At 33.2% G+C, this 22,549-nt stretch overlaps 2 protein-coding genes across 2 annotated transcripts; one reads left to right on the top strand and one right to left on the bottom strand.

Annotated features, from left to right (window-relative positions):
• Nucleotides 1-1,990: 1,990 nt before the first annotated feature.
• Nucleotides 1,991-18,275, bottom strand: LOC111085671 (glycoprotein 3-alpha-L-fucosyltransferase A-like). The gene is made up of 2 exons (XM_022385366.1): nucleotides 17,882-18,275; nucleotides 1,991-3,809 (listed from the first exon to the last, which is right to left on the bottom strand). The coding sequence occupies exons 1-2, from the start codon at nucleotides 18,256-18,258 to the stop codon at nucleotides 3,761-3,763; spliced, it is 426 nt and encodes a 141-aa protein (XP_022241074.1). The 5' UTR covers nucleotides 18,259-18,275; the 3' UTR covers nucleotides 1,991-3,760.
• Nucleotides 18,276-18,289: 14 nt separating this feature from the next.
• Nucleotides 18,290-19,129, top strand: LOC106458992 (glycoprotein 3-alpha-L-fucosyltransferase A-like). Its single transcript, XM_013918557.2, has one exon. The coding sequence runs from the start codon at nucleotides 18,518-18,520 to the stop codon at nucleotides 19,127-19,129; it is 612 nt and encodes a 203-aa protein (XP_013774011.1). The 5' UTR covers nucleotides 18,290-18,517.
• Nucleotides 19,130-22,549: the final 3,420 nt, after the last annotated feature.

Raw genomic sequence — 22,549 nt, 5'->3', positions numbered from 1 at the left:
TGCACGTAAAATTATTATCTTTGTTTTCTTTGGTTTATCATCATAATAAAATAGTTCTTGACAAAATATTTAATTTTGACACCATTATTTTTTCATAATAAAAATTTTGCAATGTGATCTACATAAAAAGATATCTCAATTAAGGACATATTTACATGAAAACGTTTGCAAAAGCTCATGAACAAACATATCATTAATATCTTTGTGGGATGCAAATTAGATAACAGTTTTTGTAATGTATACAATATTGTCTGCATACAGACAAATACAGTCCTCGCAGTACTTTTTTGTTGTAAGTTCACATTTGACAGTTCTTCATGATGTTAAAGAATCACTCTTTAGTAAAATATAATACCAAGATCATAACAGACGTTACATTAGTTAACCCCGTGGCTTCTGGTAACTAATATTCTTTAGATGGTAACGTTGCTGCCATCATATTTTGTTACAAAAATAAAACTAGTGAATGAAATTGTTTAAAATTTGACACTAACGTTCCTAAAAGTATTTAGTTTCAGAAAAATATTTAATTTTGATTGTTATACTACTGCTAATAAAATTTCGTTATTTCATGTAGTTATTTACACTCGGACTGTGAAGAGTTTACCTCTAGGGTGATTTTCATTTTGAGTATAATATATATTTATTATCTAAAAGTTTTCTCTTTTCATTTGCATAATCTCTAGAACCTCTTAAATGAATATCAAAAGTTTTTAAGGTAAATATTTGTATTTCATTTTCCATTTCCTCTACTATATCACTAACTCTATCTATTATTATCAACATACAGTGCAATGAAATGTTTAAAATTAACAATTGAAAATACGTACATATCTTTCAACTTTAGGTGGAAATTCACTAGAAATTGTTTTTTACTCATGTGTTTAATGTTTTTATCTTTTCACTTATAGCTCATTTAAATTTTAATTCTTAAGTTTCTTTTCAAATTCTTCGTCTTTTATAATTTATGCTGAAACATTTCATAATGGCCCATGGGTCTTTATTATTTACTGCTCCCAAGAGACATGTGCCCACTGGTGATAAGTACTGCACAGGTACTGTGTTCAGATATCTTGACAAAATCTGAGACAAATAAGTAAACTTATGAAAATCATTAAACCTTTCAACTACGAATTTTAAAACTCAAATAATACATAATTAACTAAATTATAAAAGTAAAGCGTAATTGCAATTTAACTGGCTATCAAACTAATACACATATGGTGAGATAAAGTGCTACAGACACCAGTCTCAATAACCTACTTGACTCATTTCATGCCATTTGAAGAACAGACGTATAAGAAAAAGTTTTTTATTATAATAACAAATCTGCCCTTCCTGTTGGTTATAAGCATGCCATTCAATTTAAAATTGTTGCTGAGAAACCAGACTTCGACCTTGCAAGTGGGTGTTGCTTATCTCAAACTAAGGTAAGATTTACAATGGTTTCCTGGGGGAAGAAATGTTTGGGAGATCTCCAGACAGTAAGAAAATACGTGGATATGGTGGATATTAACTGTTTGAAATAACAATCTATATTAGCTACTCACAGTTTTTTGTGTAATAGCTCTTAAAAGTTGAGTATTATAGCTGCAAGTATTATAACTGCACGTGACATCAAAAACTGCAGTTTTAATTGCTGTTTTAGATGTTTCGTTTTGAAATAAAGGAATAAAATTTAGATAATATAAAACTTTAAATTATAATGTACTTGATAATAGTAATTTCATTAAAATACATTGATAGTAAAGTGGTTTAATCAAATTTTAAATGTAATGAGTACCATTCACAGAAAGAAATTTAACAATGGTGCTGGAAGCTATAGGGTTAATGATGAAGTAATTGCTCATCAATGGAGTATCTACCCCAGAAAGATCAAATCAACATCTTTCTGGTTGCTTTCACCATTGCTGAAATTGAACCATATGATAGAAACATCAGGTTTGTCTGTATTGTATTATGATACAAATAGTATTGTTTATATTTCAAATAGATCTAAAGATCCACTTCTAGGGGACTATCTTGGGAAACTTACAGACAAGGACGATGCTAATTATATCACATTGTGGGTCAGTAATGGTCTATAGAACTATGGATACTTATGTGGCAACAGTAAAGCCTTGTTGTAAAATTAGAGGGTTTATTCATCAATTTCATTAAAAGTGAGAAATTAAATTTCTCATCAATGAAGAGTAAAATAACAGATATATTCAATCCTTTTCAGCATCCTATAAGAGTGAGAAATCCTTAGAAGATATGTAGAAGACTGAGACCATTTATAACAAGAAAGAAAAGAAGAATTATTATTCTGTTTATATGTATATCTACTGTATGGACATTGGTTTCTTTCATCTAATGGAAATAACTCCTGGACTGAAAAGAGGGCATGTGCAGGGTCTTGAGGTAGGGTTCCAAGTGCAATGGAATATGATTTTCAGATCTAGGTAAGTTTAGTCCTGTTTCATATATATATCTCATTAGAGTTCGAGATGGTTAACCATTTACAACACCCTTTTACATGTTTAATGTCAGGTGCGACAGGAAGTGGTAAATCAGAGTTTGTAAACAAGTTTTAACTCATCATCGTGATGTTATCCTAATCCTGAAAATACCATGTGGTTTTGTAGTGAATTTCAACCTCTGTATACTGAATTAATGCAAAATATTCTTAACATTCAATTCGTCAAAGGATTGCCTGAAACTTTTTATGATTATGCACAGCCTGATAAACCAAATATTTTCACCATTGATGATCATAGGAGTGAAAGTAGAGAAAATAAACGAGTATCTGAACTTATTACATGCAGAAGTCGCCATTTGAATTTATATTGTACAGAATCTACTTAATCAGAGAAAAGAAGTGCGTAATATTATTTTAAATTCTCAATACATTATATTGTTCAAGAATATCAGAGACACCTCTCAGTTGAATGTTTTAGTAAGACAAATGTTTCCAACATGTGTCACGTATTTTGAGAAAGCTTATCAAGATGCAACACAACAATGGTTTGGTTACTTACTCATTGATTTGAAACCACAAATATTAAACCAAAATACATCTTAGGACAGGTCTGTTTCCTGAAAATATAGTTATAGTGTGTATACCAAAGGTATTTAAAACTTTTACTGAATATGTACACATTTATTATCATCACTGTGGTCGTTATAGAATAGAAGGATTTTATCTGAAAGACATTCCCTATATAATTAAAGAACTAGAATTCAAACATCTTTGCATATATAGGTGTGTTTTCATTTAAACAACTGTTTTGACTGAATATATTTCAGATATAGATCGACGTCAGTGCTAATGGGTGACACAGTACATTTATCACATCCCATGGAAAACTGAAAACATTGACTATCCCTAACTGTGGAGTGTGGCTAGACTGTTCAAAGAGAACTTTACCACCCTTTATAAAGAGGGGAGAGCAACAGCTGTGATATTGAGAAGTCTTTTGAAAATTCCTTATTATAATCTGTAATCGTTTCGATGACCCAGGGTTAATCAACTTCCAAAATTGACTCTATCTTGTCCTTTTCTTATTAACAATCATTATCACTGTAATGTAAAAAAGTAGATGCTATATCTTTGTCTCAGTTCTTCTTTAAATAGTATGTCATTTTCTATTAACTATTATCTTAAATTTGCTGCTTCTAAGTTACTAATTAATGTTCTTTTAATTTTCTACAGATTCGTTCTTGGTCGGTCTTCTTGGACTTGCTATCGTGTTCTTCTAATTTACAGAAGCCAGACTTGTTACTCGTGGATGAATTCTGCAAGACTCCCAGCAGATGGGATAAGGAGTCTACATGTGAAGATAAACAGTTTATATATGTTTTACTTACAATCTCTTCTCATATATTTATCATGAAACTTAAGGGTTAACTATATCAAGAGTTGTTCCATGCATTACCCAAATCAACATACAAAAGATTAAAGGAATAACTACTAAAAATGAATTTATTGTGTATATGTGTAAATACGCTTTAAATGTTTTAATGGGTAACATTCCCCTGACAAAAAAATAAATAAAAGCAGAAACTTAGACAATACAAATCATAATTGAGAGAGTTGGCCGTGAAGAAGAAAGAAAGCATCACTTAAACAAAAGAGAAACTTATTAATATAGAAATGAGGGTTTCTGCCATTACTTTCATCATTTGATGGTTTGGCAGGAAGTGCTATGGGTAAAGCTGTTGGAATTTAAAAAAAATATGGAACACACAAAATTAATAATTTTCATTCTTGAGAAACTGGTACATTCACTTTATCAACCCAAAGTTTATGAAAGACCAGTTCATAAAGTATTAATTAAACTTTATAGATAATAATATGAATTCTGTTATACAAAATGATATGTTACCCATATGTGGTAAAGCAAAAATGATATACCAGCTACAAAAATGCCATAGACCTTTCATTCATAAGCCATGGAACCCATTAAAATTAAAATGGGATCATCGACTCATGAAAATTTAGAGACTGTCGACAGTGTTTCTTAGATATATTAAAAGAAAGCTGAAATCCTATTGAAACTGATACATTCCAGTGGGGATGTAATGTGGAATGACTGAAGATAATAAGATCTGTCCTGACCAGTAACATAATCGACCTAACGAATAATTTACTAAGAAAATGAAATAATTGTAACCCTACCAAACGGAAAGAATTTGCAGAACGATTATCAGATATGAATACTCCACAAGAAATTGCTGGAAATGTTGACAGAGAGTTATGTATGGAACATGGAGATTATACTATTAATAGAAATAAAGTAGTATTGTATTAGTCAATCATTTTTCTCTTGACTGTCGTCATCCTTTTAAGTTTAGTAATATTTTGAATAAACATCGCCTGTTGTAAAGGTCACATTATTACTACTGTTGGAGACAGAGTTGATGGTAAAATAAATAGTAAATGATATTATTGTAGAAAATAATGTCTAATAAAAATCAACAATCTATCTGTTATAATCCCACACATTCTGCTAGTTATGGTGAAGTTCATTCAGATTTCTGAAAGTGTTAGATAAATCCAACACTCTAAAACAGGTCAAAGACTGGTTTAGTCGTCAGGATACATACACTCTACACAAAAGAGTAAGATATCAATTTTCAAGAAACCAAGTGATCGTTTCAGGAATCCATGAACAATGGCAGACTGATTTGATGGATATATATAACCTAAGTCAATATAACAATCAGTTTATGTATTTATTCACATGTATTGAGGTGAGTAAATAAATATGCATCGGTTGTTCTGTTGACAGATAAGAAAGGTGTGACTCTCTAAAACAATCCAAAGACTGGTTTAGTCGTCAGGATACATACACTCTACACAAAAGAGTAAGATATAAATTTTCAAGAAACCAAGTGATCGTTTCAGGAATCCATGAACAATGGCAGGCTGATTTGATGGATATATCTAACCTAAGTCAATATAACAATCAGTTTATGTATTTACTCAAGTGTATTGAGGTGAGTAAATAAATATGCATGGATTGTTCTGCTGACGAATAAGAAAGGTGTCACACTTGTAAAGGCTTTCAAGCAGATTTTGAAACAAGGTCGAAAACCCTGTAAACTTCAAAATGATACTGGGATAGGATTTACTAATCGTCTATTTCAATGTTATCTCAAGGAACAATACATCCACTTCTTTACTACACATAACAAAACAAAAGCACCTATAATAGAAATATTTAACTGCATTCTTAAAACTAGAAAGTGGCACTATTTTAATCATCGTGGAACTTACAAATATACCACTGCACTGCAAAATCTGGTCAGTGCCTCGAATCAATCGTATCATCACATCATTAAAATGAGACCAATAGATGTTAATCACTCTGATCAGTTTCTGGTGTGGAAGACACTTTACAAACCACCCACTGAAGTAAAATGTCAATTAAAGTGGGCGATCAAGTACGTATTAATAAAGTGAAGTGTCAATTTAAGAAAGGCTATATGCTTGGATGGAAGATGAAATCTCTATGATTTACAAGATATTACAGATAAATCCGCCAGTGTATAGACTGCAAACCTATCTCGGAGTAAAATTACATGGAAAATTTTACGAATCTGAACTACATCTTGTTATCAAGTCCCCCAGTGACCTTTACACTGTGGAAGAAATATTATATGAATAAGGAAGGGGTAAAAACGAACCATTTTGTAAAATAGAAAAGATATCTTGATATATTTAATAGCTGGATCCCCCAAACATATCTAAATCATCTGCCATCATAAAATGATAAGCAAAACTTTATTTCTCGTTATTCAGCATTTTGCTAGTAATACTCTGAAAAACTATGTATCTCATTCATCTTTTGGGACGTATCAACCTTGAAGGTTCGTGGGAAGTGGCTATGGCTAAATTACAGTATCCACATAGCTGGAATAATGTGCCTGATGAAATGGCATGGTTATCCTAATTTTCTGGCCATCACTAAGCTACTGTAATCAATTATATTAAATCTGGTCATTACATAGAACCTGAAGGTTTAATTAGAATCTTAAACCAAGTAGAAGAGTCACTTATTAAACCTAACAGTGAATCTGTATTTACTTACGATTCATCCACCCAAAAAGTAAGTTTGAATGTAAATGATTAGGCCTCTATAACAATCGATCCTGTACCATCAGTACTACTTGAATTTGATGTTAGTCGTATGATAAAAGAGCCCACTATATCTCCATGTACTGTTAACATGTTTACACAGATATTATGGAACCTAGTATTGTTGGTTACGCTTATGTACCAATGATATGAATCATTGAAGTTAAAGGTCAGGGTGGAGATATGATCATTGAAACATTTACAAGTCCTCATTACAGATCCATTTCTAAAAAGAGTTTTCAAAGTATTGAGATCGATATAAAGGACGACACAGGTCGACCTATATAATTTGAACAAGGGAGAATCATCATAATACTTCATTTTCGTCATCTATTTCAACATGAGAGTTCCATACTATCACGAACTATCTGTCTGTGATGCCTTTTACAATATTACCAAGTGGGAAATGGTTAACCTTATTACACTGGTAGTCAATGGTAATGGGTTAATGGACTCAGAAACACAGTGAGCCACATGTTTATTCAGCTATACCATTTCTAAAAAAGGGACATTAGCCTTTGTAAAACCAGTTGTTCATTCAGACATAAATTTAGCATCAGATGTCATACAAAGTAAGTCTTTTGTTGATACTTGAAAATGATAAACACTACAAGGAGCTCAAGGTTTCTCTACCTAACAAAAGAAAAAACAGATGAAAAACACTGACTCTAGACTTTTTTGACAAGTAATCGTTGACTTCCTTTTGCATAAAAAGTCCTCTCAATATGCAAAGTCTGAACTAGCTAGACTTATTTTCATATCTTCATGTAAAGGCAAAGATTATCAAACTGTATTGGACCGACATAAAAAAAAGATGAAGATAACTCTGCTCATGTCAATATGTTTCTTCATTCTCCATTTTCTCAAGTTGATATAAACCTGAATGACAAGCTAATTTCTTCATCTCACAACCTTTATGTGTATAAGGCTTACAAAAAAGCTTTACTGAGTTATAATGGAGAAGTTAAGAGAAACCGTTTGAAATCGTCTAAGTGGGTAAAAGACACAGCAGGTAGTTTTTACTATCTCGATTTTAATGATGGTGAGGATGAAGAAATTAAAGAGCGACACATACATACATGATCAGCCATCTACACACAGACATATTTTTGCAGAACAAGTTCTTGCCTAATGGTTTAACTTAAAACTCCCACTCATATGAAGTAAAGATTCATTTTGTATTATGACAAATGATAAATCAGAATTCAAAGTTTCAATACCAAATGTTTTTATCTATTCTAGAAAAGTCAAAATCAGCCTGTTAGTCGTTCTATGGCATGTTAAAGCATATCAGAAAGGAATGGCTAATCGAACTGGTGTATTTAAGTGTTTTACACTCACAAAAAAAAGCAAAAAACCTATCATTCTATAGGTATTTGAAGAACTTGTAGCATTTCTCCACAATTTAATTCGTATTGTTAGCCGACACTGGGCATTTTGTACATAACTGAATAAATAGGGTCACTGATGAAGAGTGGAATTCTCCGAAACTAGTCTGGCTCACAGACACACACACACACACCCAATGAAAGAATAGACCATTCCAAGCTTTTACTTGTTGTTAAACAAATGTTTAAACAACTCTATTTATTCAATAGCTAAATATTTTTCGAAATATATAGCGTGAATATTGTTTTCAATTTCTCAAAGAAACTTACAAGCATCTATCAATAATGCGCTTTTCGGTCAAATACTTACATGTCTTGTTATATGATGTGTGGATAACATTGCATTTAACTAATCTTGGAACAAAACTCCACAAAATATCAACCATTACAGTATCAATTTCACGGCAGTAAATGTGTATGGAAAACAGATTCCTGCTCGAACTTTACAACCCGATTTTTATTCTGAACTGTATGTACGAAGCTATGAAACATTATTTAGTGGAATGGGAAAATAAGTCTCAAGATCAAGGAATTGATATAGGATATGACGAATACTCGGGAGGCTATCCACTCTTTTCCTTTTATCTGACACCTGATCTATCTGCTGGAGATTCACACTTGAACTTGGTGAAACAGGGAAATTTACAAATTGAAATATGTTTTGGTGGTGTCTTACCCAACACTACAATATGTTCCTGCCTACGCAAAATTCCAGTCAGTATTTAATATTTATCAATCTAGAAACACCATAACTGACATTTAAAAACTATGAACATAATAAGCATTTATTCGATACTCATGTGTACCCAATACAAACTAGGAAGTGAGTTTTACCATTGATGAACTCTCTGACCAAGCAGCAAGACAAACATTATTACTTTGGATCCAAGTCATCAACCAGGCAGTCACTGGCTCTTTATATAGTTTGGTCAAATGGAAAAGGAGAGTATTTTGATCCACGTGGACAAACTCTCACTAATTTCAACATAAGAAAATTCATCAAGAGGAACTGTCGAATGTGGACTTACAATAAAAAATACTGCAAGGACCACATTCATCTGTGTTCAGACAATATCGTATATTATGTCTATTATCGTTGTCAACGTGTGTCAAAACGGAAACTGTTATCTAAATTAGGATCCCACAAAGATATTAATGATATGTTTTTCATGATTTTGTTGCAAAATGATTTTATGTAAATACATCCTTAATAGATACAGTCTTGGTCAAAATGTTTACAAATTTTGTAACAGATCATTATTATTAAGATGGACTACAAATACACTTGGCACTGTCAAACTGAGAAATGCATGTTATATTAAATATCTACATATGTAAATTGTATAATGAGAAACTTCTGTCGACATCACGAATGATTTATTAGAAAAGCAAACAATTTTTATCAGATATCTGTATAAAGATGTGTAATTTCACTTATTACAATAGAACCTAAGCAAAACATGTATAATGACAAAATATAACGTCAAATTATTATACATAGCGTCTGTAACCTTATATCAGCTCAAATTTAACATTCAATATTGGTTGGTCCTCCTCGTACTCTAATATATCTCCACAAGGGAATGTGACATGCTGTCAATGAGGTTATTGATGTATTCCACCGTGATTTCATCCCAAATTATCATTCAAAAGTGCTGCAATTCAGTTACAGTAGCTGGTTTATGGTCATGGTTAGCAACTTTTCGGGTCAGTTCTGCCCAACAGTTCTCGATGGGATTACAACCTGAAAACTTTGCTGGCCATGACAATCTTGTAACATCCTTCTGGTCGAGAAAATTCTGTAAATATGTGCACTGTGGGAAGCAGTACTGTCACCTTGAAAACACAAAGTTATTGCTAAACCTTGCCCTAGCATACGGCAGAAATATCGCTTTCATATGATATCTTTAGGAGACGCCAATGAAGTTTCTCTGGATGATATGAAGAGCAGTTTTTCCACCATAATGAATAGCTGTCCAAACATGTATTGCACCAACTCCTGTGTGTTCCCTGTGGAAAAGACAGTCAGCTTTAACAAGCTAGAAGCAGGACACATTTGAAAATATGACATGTCACCAGTATCTTAACTGTAAGTTGACATGCAGTCTTTCCTAAGTAACATGGTGACAGTGGTGAATTCTGGTTAATACCAGTTTGCAGACAGTCCTTCTTACAAAATAACCTTGTTTGGTTAGTCTCTTATTCACTGTTCTACTGGAGACCCTGGAATGAATGTGTTCATGCCATTCCTGTTGTAAGGTGGTGCAAGACATCTTTCGACCTTGTAGTAACTGGATCAAAACATGGTCATCTCAGACAGTAATTGTTTGGCATCTAGGAGTATACTTTCCTGAAACAACGTTTTCTGTAGTCCAATGACCTTTCAAGATTCTGGATACAGTACACGGGGATAACCAACTATTCTGGCAATGTCCATATGCTTCATACCATTTCTGGACAATCAAACAATTTGATGGCCTATGACTTCTGGCACATGGCGAGTCATGACTCTACACAAGGTACAGAGAAATTTTCTGAACAAAGCATTTATCTATTTCGAATAAGATTATACCAAAACCGCACCCTTTTATACAAAAATCATATGTATGTGTGTTTGGACGAACAAATGCTCAAAACAACTTATACAAACCAGAATAACAACTCGTACATGTTTGTCCGATCATATGCTACCTTATCTGTTATTACCCGGGCATTTATTCAATAAGTACTTCATACATGTAGAAAATAACATCAATTTTGAACAGCATCAAACATTTTGACCAAGACTGTATGTTTTGTTCTGTAGATCATATTGCAAAATGTGTCGAGAACTTTTTAGTGTTATGTTAAACCAATAGAAAATAAAAATAAAAGTTTTAAGTACAATTAAGTGAAGACATTGATGACATATTGAGACACCCTATGATGATCTCTTAATTTCATTGAACTATCTGCCTATAATACACCACTGGCCTATACAAAGACTATACTTAGTAACACTATCTGCTTTTAGAAACACCATCTGCCTTTGTAAAATGTATGCAATTAAATATATAAATGGAAACTATAACATTAATAAGATCTGGAGATTAGAATATCAGATTTAGTGTTTTGCTTATAAAGTAAAACTGTAATTGTGATGAAAACTTTTCAGTGCTGATAATTATAAACACAACATTATGTAAATTAGATAAAATATTAATTTTAAGACTTTGGTTGTTACTATAAAGTTGGGACACGTTGATCTAAATCACCTTCTGGTGCTACTCCGTGGAACAATGATGTCATTCCTCCCCTAAGACAACCTTGCCTTCTGGTGCTTATTTTGTAACAGTTACGTAACTTTCAGGTGCTGGAATAATTTGTATATTATGTAATAAATATGTAACCTTCAAGTACCAGCATAATTTGAATATTGTGTGATAGTTACGTAACCTCAGGTGTCGGTGTCATTTGCATATTACGTAATAATTATGTAATCCTCATGTAGTATTATTTGATCTCCAATGGTGACCACCCCCATTGAGGTTGCATCCTTTAAATGCTGAACAGGCACACTAACTACTGATGCAAAAAGTTTGGATTTTACATTTTTCAAATCGTTTTACAAATGTATTATTCAGTCATTGATGTTCTTTTCTATGTCACTGATCTTGCTGTTATAATCTGTATGTGCTTTTTCAGTTTCGTCATTACAACCTTTCTGTACGTCTTTCATTTTGTCTTTAGAGCTTTTCTGTATTTCGTTGGTGCCTTTCTACATAGACTTATTCAGGCTGGTTGTTGTAATCTATCTGTACATGTTTAATAGCTTCATCATGCCTGTCTTCAATGAAATATATTTTTATCCTAATTCTTTAAATAGTTATTTTTTTCAATTAACTCTTACATTCCTCACCTATTAATTACCATTTAATCTTCTTTTAATTTTCTATAAATTTCTTCGTGGCCATCTTTTGACTTACTGTCTCGTTCTTCTAAATTCCAGTATCTTTCATTTTAACCTAATATTAAGTTTCTGTCTCTTTCTTCATGGCCTTATTTGAATTGTTTGATACTGTATGGTAAAGCTTTGATCTCAATTCCTAACCTGGTTGTCATGTTGAAATTTACTCAAAGTTCTATTTTATTTTCACGAAAATAATCCTATTTTGACAACAGTATTGTAACATGTTCTATCATTGTGAGTCCAGTTCACCTAACGATAAAGATTAAATTTGTTCGTGCTATAACCTTCACTACAGACTATGTCCTATTTGACTAAAGTTGTATGCCTAAGTTCAAAAGGAACATTCCAAAGAAATTCCTCACTATTAAATACCAATAGTGAGGAATTTCTTTGGAACGTTCCCACCTAAATCCCACCTTTCCCTTGATCAACAAACAAACATGTAACTCACCAGGTAAATGAACAGCATCATATATGTGATAGTTCTCACTGTCTAACACCGAACTGAAATACTCATTCTATACTCACTCATCACTAATTACTTGTACGATATGTAGTCATATCGTGTTTACTAGATATAGAAATTTACGTGATATAGAAATTTTCCAAAAAGTTTTTTATTTTAGTGTTTTTACAAGTTTCAGCATGAATTGTAGTCCAGAAAATCCGAATTGAAAAGATTAGCACTGTAATATCATTCGCTGGCTGACTTAACGTCGTCTAAATGGAACAACAGACCAATGCTGTGAGAGAATATATGTGTCAGGATGTGACACCAGCAGGTGGGATAAGGAATCTACATGTGAAGACCATAACCCAGAGGGTGAGATACCTTTCAGGAATGACCTATATTGATTCAGGCAAATTATTGCTTCCCACAGATGGATACAGGATCATGAATGATTGACACTTGTGTAATTAAAATGTAAGATTTTATATTTACAGAATTAAAATCTTTAACAAAGCTGTTAATAGCTTCCCCTTAAAATGCTTTATGTTGAAATGTGTAAATTAAAGTGTTTTTATGTGGAAACTGTTGATGGCTTTAATAAAATTTTAATTGTGTAAACATGAAAAGTTGAATTTCAATTATTTATTCAATTTTAAACTTTTCAATGCCCTGTCCTGAGCTTAGATGTGCCCTCAATGCCATTGACTATCTGGATAAGGAGCAGCAGAACAAATAAGAAACCATCTTCTTCCAGTTGCATCACCTACTCAAGCTGGTGGAGAATTGAGCAGTTTAATAGGACACGTTCAAGGCTTACAAGAGAATCAGCATTGAGAGACAGTAAAGGAAGGAATACATGGCAATAGACTTGGCAGGTTGGTATGATACCCTGGTCAATATGTTCACAGAGGGATTTCCAATTAGATTATGTATCTACACTGTGAGTCAGAAACATCATTAATTACATAGGACAGTGCCAAGTTAGCACTTCAACCCAGCTGTTAGAGAGGAAAAATCATGTAGTGACAATTCCATAGACAGAGTATAATAGTACCTACATCACGCTAACCGTCAGCCACCTAATCCAGATGGAAATGTGATGCAAACACACTGGTCTCCAGTGAGTTGGCAGGGTTATTCTGGTCTGCTCACAGGGTACATGCCAGAACAAAATCTGTCCATGGCATATATGCCACAGTAAGGGATGTTCAAGGGTTACATCATCACAAGGATACATACCAATGCCAGGTCCACCCATACAATACACACTGCAACCTTGGCTGATACTTCTATCTCTACTTCACTTGTAGACTGGTGGGACACTGGTGAAGGAACCACATGTACTTTGTCATACACTAAAGATGGTAAAGGTATCAATGTTGACTGTTAGATGTGTAGGCTTAGGATGGCTACCAATAAGGAGTGAATGCTGTGGCAAAAGTTCCAGATAATTGATAAGTGTCCAAGTTGGGCTTGACCACTAACCTGGGTAAGAAAAGCAGACATTGTTCAGCCCATTTCCACCAGGGCTGGGTGGAGCTTCATATGTGCCAATAATTGTACAAATGTGACAGGTTTAGTTCTTGATAGATAAAAGACTGGTGAGGACTTTATTGACCTCATGATATTTTAAACCATCTGAGTGAGATCATAACTATGGCCCATGAATACTAACTTCATTCTCATTCTAGTAAATGGTGATAGACTAGACTAGACTGGAAGGTGTCACCCATAGAATAAAAGTAGTAATTTTTGATCTAGGATATGGAACCAGCATCCTTGGGATGGACATATGTTTTTGTATGCCCAACAGGTGAGGTGTACAAGTGTATACAATATCTTCATGTGTAGAAGTGTTGTTCTGTGGTTTAATCCAGACAAAGTATAATGTGGCAGTCCCATATAACATGGTCATAGAACCCAACCTATAAAAAAACTGACCAACAAAGAATAAAGTCCTGGTATTGCTTTGTGATATGGACAGTCAGTTGAAATGGTTGTAAGCACAGTGAGTCAAAATAACTGATGCTAGCCAAAAGCAAATATAAGTCTACAGACACAATGAAAGCAAGTCAATAACATGTTGGGTGAATATATCAATGTATTTGTGGGATTAGACGGCTGAATGGGTTGAATAATGGTGACCCCACACCACATAGACAAAGAAAACATATGCTCAATAAAGGAATCACCTTCCGATTTCCTTGGTGCACTGGAGTGGTCCCAATCACTGAAAATCTGTGGATGCTACATTCGTTATACAGCCTTTGGAAGATCTTGGTCATTTCCAGCAGTGATTGTCAGAAACAAGAAAATACACCAAGGTTCTGTGTGAATTTTAGATGGGTAATTGCCGCTCCTTTACTGTAAACAGATGAATGTTCGATAGTGTTAGTAGACTTCCATTGGTTTAATACCTTAGATTTTGTGATGGGGAATGACATGGTTTATATGTATTTCATGTAATTTCATTCAGTATGTGTAATGCACCTGCTACTTTTAAGTGGCTGACGGAGCTACCGCTCAAGGAACTGAATAGAAGAAATGTCTGGTCTATATTAATGATGTTTTGATGCTTGGCTAAACTGTTGAGCCTGTGTCTGAGAATATGAAGATGGTATTACAGTACTTATGACAGGCAGCCTTGAAGATGAAATCAGGAAAGTGATTGCTCATGCAGAAGAGTGTATAGTATCTTTTTCACACTGTGATTAAAGTCTCGACATAGACATCTAAGGCTATCATGATATGAGATTAGCATCAACCCATGATGAAGCGAGGAGTACAGAGTTTCCTTGGTAAATTACGTTTGGATAACCTCTCGAAAATATCAGCATCATTATTGGCTCTCACAAGAAACGGAAGTGCTCTTTGAATGGAGTCAGGAATATGATTTTGATGTTCTAGTGCTGGATAATCCCATCAAGACTGTGAGTTTCTCATGGGCAATTATGCCAGCAATAACAGAGTCAGAGCAGCATTATCACAGATGCAGGACAGAGTAGAACATGTAATCAATCACATCCGTTATATGCTCAAGGCTCTTAAACACAGATACTATATGATGAAGAAAGAACAGCTTGCAAAAGCTGTTCTTCGTGAAATACTATCGCCACTACTTGTGTGATAGGAAATACACCAAACAAGTGGACCACATTTTGTTGAACTGGTTAGTAAATGTTATAAATCCAGAAGGCATTATAGCATGTTCCAAAAGTGTTATTTTGTCATAGTTTATTGCCTAGATCAACACCACAGATATGCAAATGGACTATCTCGCATCATGATAAGACTGTGATTGTCCACAGAATGTCCTAATTTTGGAATCCAGAAAAGAATTGAACCATGACCACTTTCGCCATAGTAGATGCTGACCATGAGGTAGAGGACTTCACTGGCAGATGAATGCCAAAATGTATTATTCAGGAGCTTTTAAATGAGCAACTGGAAAACCATGACTTTACATGGGCACTCTTTGCTGCTCATCAAGGTCAAAGCCAACCAGTTCTAATAGAAAAACTAACAGTGCTGCATCTCGTGGTTTCAGAGCTCTACAGGAAGACGTTCTTCAGGTGTAATCTGCACTTATGCTAACATTAAATGGTAGTTATTCTGGCAAGAAATGAGTCGAGATGTTCAGTGCTGGTGTGAGTGCTGTACAGTGGTAAACTCCAACATATTATTGTTGGATCTCCTCTGCATAGGGTAGCCCTAAATATTGCTAGTCCACTGCGACAAGTCATCACTGGCATCTGCTTCACGGAATGGGCCAAAGCTTATCAATTTATCAATATGTTAGCATAGACTATCGTAAAAGTTTCAGCCAAGAACTAAATAGCATGACTTGGCACATTGGAAGAAATCTGTATATGTATCAAGTGTTATATGTGGTTAGGGCATATGTTTCACCTTATCATCCCTAGTCTGGTGAATGGCAGGAAGGGTAATACAAATTATCAAACAGATGTCTGCAAAGTCTGTTAATCATGAGAGAATCAACTAGGATAAATCTTGCCATGTGTGATGATGACATATAAAGCACCAGAACAGAGATCAACTGTCTGCAAAGGTTCAGATAGGAATTGGTATTCCTTGTAAATGTGGTGTATGATCTTCCACAACGAGAAGTCCCCAATTTCTCCAAGAGTATGTAAAATCGTTAGGACTAATTGACAGTTAGGGAGGGCACTCTGCCAACATTTTAATTGGGACATTCAGTATTTAAAATTAAATTCCAGCCACAGTCATTTTCTCAGTTTGAACCTTCAGCTGATCTGAACAAGTGTTCTAGGGTTCCTGAATTCACGTTCCTCTTTTTGTTTCTTTCTCAATACGGCTCAAGAGGCACCCAGATCTATGAATGATGGGTTCCAGTGAGACTTCAACATCAGCAACGAAGACTAAGGTAATGGAGTTGTAGACGAGTCAGACAACCCGTCCAATGGCTTCTACCATCAACAAGGGAGATATTTTTACATACCTCTGATTTTGAATCACAAAAGACTAATTGAGAAGAAAATAAACAAGTAGGTTAACGTTTTTCAGAATAAAGAGAACAAAAACTATAAAATGCAACTGAAATTAACTACATAGTTACTTAATTGTTACACCACAATAAGTCATCAATCACATAATTATGCTAATAAAACTGGACAAACACTTAAAAAGGTTTCACTTCAATACAATCCCAGTGTAACAAAAAACGTCATGCTTTTAAACATGATTTTGGCTTCCTTTGATTTTGCAAACAAATAATTAAATCGGTTCATTGGTTTGTCTCAGAATGAGACTTATTCATTTGAAATTCAGTTCTTTCAATATCATATTTTAAGATATTATCCCATTTATACTGATACTAACTCCAATCAAAGCAAGTTACTTACTTAGATAAAAATAAAAATAAGCACGATAATGAGTATAAATAATTAAATATACAGTTCTTACGCCCTTTGTTATAATTATTAGAATGAGTAAAGCTAGTTATATATACTTTTCTTACGTTCTTTGTTATAACTATTAAAATGCATTGCTTCATTTGTTGTAAACCCAATAATACCTCATGAGGTTTAGCCAGCTTAGAAGATTTAATTTAGCCTTAAATCTATATACTAAATTAACAATGCAATCAAACGTATAATAACAACAAAAGATAAAACTACAGATATTAAACAGTCTAACCAATACTGTTAAGGAAAGAAGAAAGATTAGAATATACCTTACTCACGGGAACACTAGCCATTAACTTCAAGTGTTGCCGTAGATTTAATATGCGTTGAACAACGTAGCATCAGTATGACTGTGTAAAAGCAAATCTTTACACAATCCCCCTTAACAACGTAATTCACATGTAATTATTCAAACTGGCATCACTGTTAAAGCAGTAATTCTCCCAATTTTTCCAGATAAATTCACATTAGTTTGAAAACGACAAACGTGTTAATATTTTCAGGAATAAAAGAAAGAAAGCTTACCTTAATCCATTGACAAAGAATTTTTCTGTAATATAATCCTTACAGTTGGAATTTTCGAATGCCAAATAAAATTTATATTCTTTATCAAGCATGTCAAAGCACTTTTTAGCACTAGTGCGTGGACACCTCTTGGCACCACAAGTACCATAGATATCCAGTTCGATATACTTTGCAAGCTCCCGAGCATACTGGAGTCGGCCATTTCGAGCAGCACAATTGGATACAAACCAAGCTACTTTTTTTGTCTTCTTTGCTGTATAATCTTGTTTTTGTTTTAGAGCCTGAACCTTTTTATCATAAAGAATGAACTTTTCATAGGGTGCAACGATGTCTGAGTCGTGCCGATAGGTGGCTGTCCAATTAATAACGTAAGCCATGTTGGTAAATCCTTGGGTGTGAATGATTTTGCGTTATTTCTTTGTGATTTGTTATGCATCTACTTATGTAAATAAAACTAAAGTTTGGGCTTAATTTGTTTGCCCGAATAGACAGTATCGGTGTAACAAACTAATAAGATTTTGCAATGGACTCACGTTTAATTTTGACTTCCGTTCTTAAAATATCATTCACTGAATATATTTTTACTTCCTGAACAGATGAAGAATAACATTGGACTGAAAGAAGCGAGTTTTCAGAATGCCACGACTACGATTACGAAGAATGCTTCTGACAATAGTAGGAATTGGTTGTGTTACCCTAGTAGCCTTGAATCTTCGGATGAAAGAAGAAAAGGTAGACGATGTGATTCGAGAGCAACAGCAGGAAGATAAGGAGATAAGAAAATCACTTCATATAGAACAGAGTGTTTATCCTAAAGAACAAGAGTTAGCTGTCGTGGAAAAGCTCTGGTTTATGAAGAATGGTGTAAAATGGCCTGTTGAATCCAACCATCCTGGAGCCACATATTCTCCCCCAAAAATATGGTCTCACGAAGACGACGGTGACCGTATTGAAAGCCAACTCATGTACATTCCACCCGACTACGCCTCGTTGAAAAACAATTCTCATCCTAAATTAAAGAAAATTCTTCTGTATTTTGGGAAGGCAGGTTGGAATGATCTACCCTTAGGAAGGCAAATCTTCATAAAAGACAAATGTCCCGTTGATACGTGTGAAATCACAACAGCGCACCACGACAGTGCTACAGCAGATGCTATATTCTTTAAAGATCGGTTTGCATGGCCAAGACACAAAAGGCCACCTGAGCAAGTGTGGATATTGTTTCTGCTTGAGTGTCCACCACTATAAGAAGCAATTAAGGAAAGACAAACAGTCTTACAATAATACGAGGAATTTTTCGAAGAAAAACAATTAATGTAAAATTGAGTATATCTCATAATTGTTTCGCCATTTTTTTCACTTCCTACATTATTTGTGACCAACCAAATCTCAGCTTCTGTTTTCAATGGGGCAAGAGAAATAATTTAAGAAAAAATATAAAATTATATGTAAGGTTTAAAACCCTAAAATTAGAAGTTTATTTTCGCACAGCTTTAATGAACGATTTTGCTTTGCAATAATAAGTAGTGAAATATTCAGTCAAATACATAATTTCAGATTAGTAAACGTAAATACTTATCACATATGCAAGACAATCTGGGAAGTTTTTGTTGTTGTTTTTTTCTTTCCACGAAATAAATGAACTAGAGAATGAAGATCTAGCCAAGTATAACAAGTGTTAGTAATTTTTAAACTTTTGCTGAAACATTTTAAAGACATTTATGAAAGTAAGCATATTTCATCAGTAACACTGCATTTGAATGTACATCTGATGAAATAAACGCACTTAATGCAATGCGATAAACACAAAAAATAAACATCTCAACAAGGACCAGGGAATATAACCAGCATAATCTATTTTGAGTTTACTGTAAAAACGTATTGCAAATTACCCAAGGCACCACTCTTATTAAGTAAACGACATGAGTGCTGTTGCGATGCTTCAATTCTGTCCACAACAAAGGACAGTGACAATTATGAAAATTTAGGAATCGTTATCGAGAGGTTTATGAAAACTTGAAAATTTTAAACTTACAGAAAAAAAACTGCAACATTTCTGGGGATATAGAAGGTAAAGAAAGTAAGGCCATTTCTGGATAGAGAACCAATTCACTTATATTAACTACATTATATTTATACGATATCGGAAGATTAATATCAGCAACGTGAAAGGAAACATTTGTGGTTTCCTAACGTAGTTATAGATAGATGTTCGGTAGAGTATAGAAAAGTGTTCATAAAGAAAGTTTTAATGGGAGTTACATAAAAATAAACTTGTTAAATGAGGTATGAACTCATTTTTCACTTTAATATAAAAATGTAACCATTTATCCAACAATGAAAAAGTCTTTAGAAAAACACCGATTCACAAAGCTCCTGCACAAATGATAAAAGTAAAGTACAGATGTGAGAAAAGATCTATAACAATATCCGTATTTCAGTAACTAACAAAACTTTATATATTTGTGCTCTTCCTAGGAGTAACGTTAAAAACTTTAAACTTGTGTATTTGAATAATTACAAGCTAAAAATATAATACAACAGTTTTATTACAATTTACAGCTTTTACAGTAAGTAAGATTATTTTTTAATACAGGTACGACGTTTCGATAATTATCAAGTACACAAGTTTTAACAGTAAACTCAAAACGAAAATTGTTTATGTTATAACGTTCTATAGACTAGTACTAATATTAGTACTAGTATTAATTTGCTACAAGGTATAGATGAAGAACTAATGATTCAAAAACATTTCTAAGAACATTAGACAAATATGAGAAAGCAAACGATCATTATTTATACTATTTGGCTGTTGAACCGCAACACTTATGTTATTTAATTAAAAACTAATGGGTTGGTTTGATTGGGCTTAACCAATGACCAATTATTACAAGTTATTATAGTCTAGACTTCAAACATCCTAAAGAACTACTATTATGATGCATGCAATGATTCAATATTAGGTTTTAATAATCTAAAATATTATAGAGTAGTGGTTGTCAAAAAGTATAATAAATTAACAATACTGCGAATAAGGGTTATGAACATTGAAAGATGCATTACGTAAACTATTAAACAATAAATAAAACGTAGGTACAGCATCTACATATCCACTTAACGTATTACTATAAATTTGATACACAAAATGCTGTACTCATCTTATTCTTTGTTTAAATTTAACTATTTTTACTGTGAAATTTTGTCCAACTGACAATTAACTTTTATTATGTAATTTAATGTTTGAATCTTGGATTTTGCTTTGTCTACCTGACATGTATTTCAAGCAAATACGCTTTATATAAACAACAACAACATTAATTAAATGTACAAAACAAGAAATTATACACGTGTTCTGTTCTAACTTGTACACGAAGAAATAATATTATTCCTTCATTCACAAGTCACGACATATGTGAAGCATAATAAGCGCAGGTTAAAATAGGTTAACTGAAAAAAAGTTACTTAAGATAAATGTCACCAATCATTTCTATGTCGCTGTATTTTAAGATTATATTATAGTTGTGATTATAAACCAACACAATAATATTATTCACAGTCTAAAGAAATTAGATTTGGATTAATGTTAGCAGTGAATGTCCCTTACTAAATTTATGAGTTCAACATATTGGACTATATTATGCAATACAATTCGCAGACAACTGTCACAAAGTAGTGAATCAACTTAGGTTCTAATATGTTATGATTTTTTTTTTATATTCCAAGTAATAAGATTAAATTTGAGGTAGACTTATAAGTACCAGGATAATTTATATGTTACCTGCAGGTCATAGTGATGACGTTAAGTTTCGCCTAAAAATTCTAAAGTCTTGAAGTTTTAAAAATAACTTGAACATTTGAAAATGTAAAATAAGGCAGCGTTTTCCAAAAGGCTTCTCATTTCTCTTTTATCGAATTTAGTAATAATGTTTAATGAAAATTTTACAAGCAAAACATAACTAACTCCTAAATACACTTCACAATCTATCTTCAAAGTAGTGATATATTCAATTTGAGTAAAAAAGTCAGAAGTAATTTTCTTCTGGTTTATTAAAAAGGCAAGTTTTATCAGTGGCACAGCGGTATGTCTGCTGACTTACAACGCTAGAAACAGCGTTTCGATACCCGTGGTGGGCAGAGCATTGTGCTGCTTTGTGCTTAATTACAAACAAATCAGCATACCCCAGATAAAATATATTTGAAACGAATTATTTCTATCATTGGATAACTGTAACTGAAAATATCTTAAAATATTTTTAAATAATGTGCTAAGAATTTGCATATTCTTTGTCTGGTACTTTTTTTAACTATTTATTTGTACATAGTATATATTTTAAAGTTTTCATTGTTTCACTTCGATACCTCAATACTTTAACGTTTGAGTACCATTATTCAGACCATGTTTGTCCATCTGTATAAATTAGGAGTCTATAGTAAGTATAAAATATAAATATATTATAATTTTATTAACTTACGATGCGTTTGATTCGTGGGAAAGAGCCAACAAGGACAATGCGTATTAGAGTATGCCCCTCATAGAGGCCGACACAGCAAAATGCTGAGAAAAGTTATTTTTCTGGAGATATGTCGTATAATTTATTCCTAGAATATTTACAGATACTCAGTGTTATTGTTTGTTTGTTTTGAATTTTGCGCAAAACTACACGAGGG

The sequence above is a fragment of the Limulus polyphemus genome, unplaced genomic scaffold (genome assembly GCF_000517525.1).
Source record: "Limulus polyphemus unplaced genomic scaffold, Limulus_polyphemus-2.1.2 Scaffold543, whole genome shotgun sequence".
Lineage (NCBI taxonomy): Eukaryota > Metazoa > Arthropoda > Merostomata > Xiphosura > Limulidae > Limulus > Limulus polyphemus.
This window is presented reverse-complemented; position numbering and strand designations above follow the sequence as displayed.

Excerpts from the sequence above, each read along its gene's own strand:
- LOC111085671 (XM_022385366.1), bottom strand. The coding sequence starts at position 18,258 with ATGGCTTACGTTATTAATTGGACAGCCACCTATCGGCACGACTCAGAC. Across the intron at positions 3,810-17,881 it reads TTCTTTGTCAATGGATTAAG|ACTCCTTATCCCATCTGCTG; the intron begins GTAAGCTTTCTT and ends CTTCACATGTAG.
- LOC106458992 (XM_013918557.2), top strand. The coding sequence starts at position 18,518 with ATGCCACGACTACGATTACGAAGAATGCTTCTGACAATAGTAGGAATT.